Here is a 597-nt window from a genome sequence, read left to right as displayed (position 1 = left end):
ACACACACACACACACACACACACACACACACACACACACACACACACACACACACACACACACACACACACACACACTTTTATTTACAATCCATTCTAATTTATCCAACCAGCTTAACAAATATTATATTTATTTACAGGAAACAGCCCTCTTAAATGCAGGTTATGGTCCTCTTTCTGAGCACTCTCTTCAAAGGTGAAGAATATTGGATATCAGTTTTTTTCAAACTCTTGATAAAACTAAGTGTATGTGATATGAATTTTGCCTGAATTATATAGCTGTAATTGATTTTTTAAAATTATAAACAAACTCCAAATTGTCTTTTACACAGAAATCACTTTCTTCTCCAAATAAAGGGCACAAATTATATATTCTTACAGTACAGAACATTTTGCTCCATTTCCTGCTGATTCAAAAGGTACTTTTGTTATATTCCTCATAATAAGTTTGAGACTCCCATTTAATCGGGGCTATCAAGCTGTCAGCATCGGTTGATTAAAAAGATTTTCTGTAAACATATTGTTTTAGGAAATATGGGAAAATTATCTTACCCAGAGCAGCAGTCACAGGCTCAACTTCTGTGTGTTGTGATCTCC

At 34.3% G+C, this 597-nt stretch overlaps 1 protein-coding gene across 1 annotated transcript in view; it reads left to right on the top strand.

Moving 5' to 3' along the window:
* Nucleotides 1–321, top strand: part of LOC109293288 — a 21,853-nt gene extending 21,532 nt beyond the window's left edge. Inside the window, exon 8 of the mRNA XM_019511127.1 lies at nucleotides 141–321. Within this exon, the coding sequence (XP_019366672.1) occupies nucleotides 141–200 (60 nt within the window). The 3' untranslated portion in view covers nucleotides 201–321. The remainder of the gene's footprint in view (nucleotides 1–140) is intronic.
* Nucleotides 322–597: the final 276 nt, after the last annotated feature.

Source organism: Gavialis gangeticus, unplaced genomic scaffold, assembly GCF_001723915.1.
Source record: "Gavialis gangeticus isolate Ggan-Ray unplaced genomic scaffold, GavGan_comp1, whole genome shotgun sequence".
NCBI classification, from domain to species: Eukaryota; Metazoa; Chordata; order Crocodylia; family Gavialidae; genus Gavialis; species Gavialis gangeticus.
The sequence above is the reverse complement of the archived record's forward strand: the minus strand, read 5'-3'. Positions and strand labels throughout refer to the sequence as shown.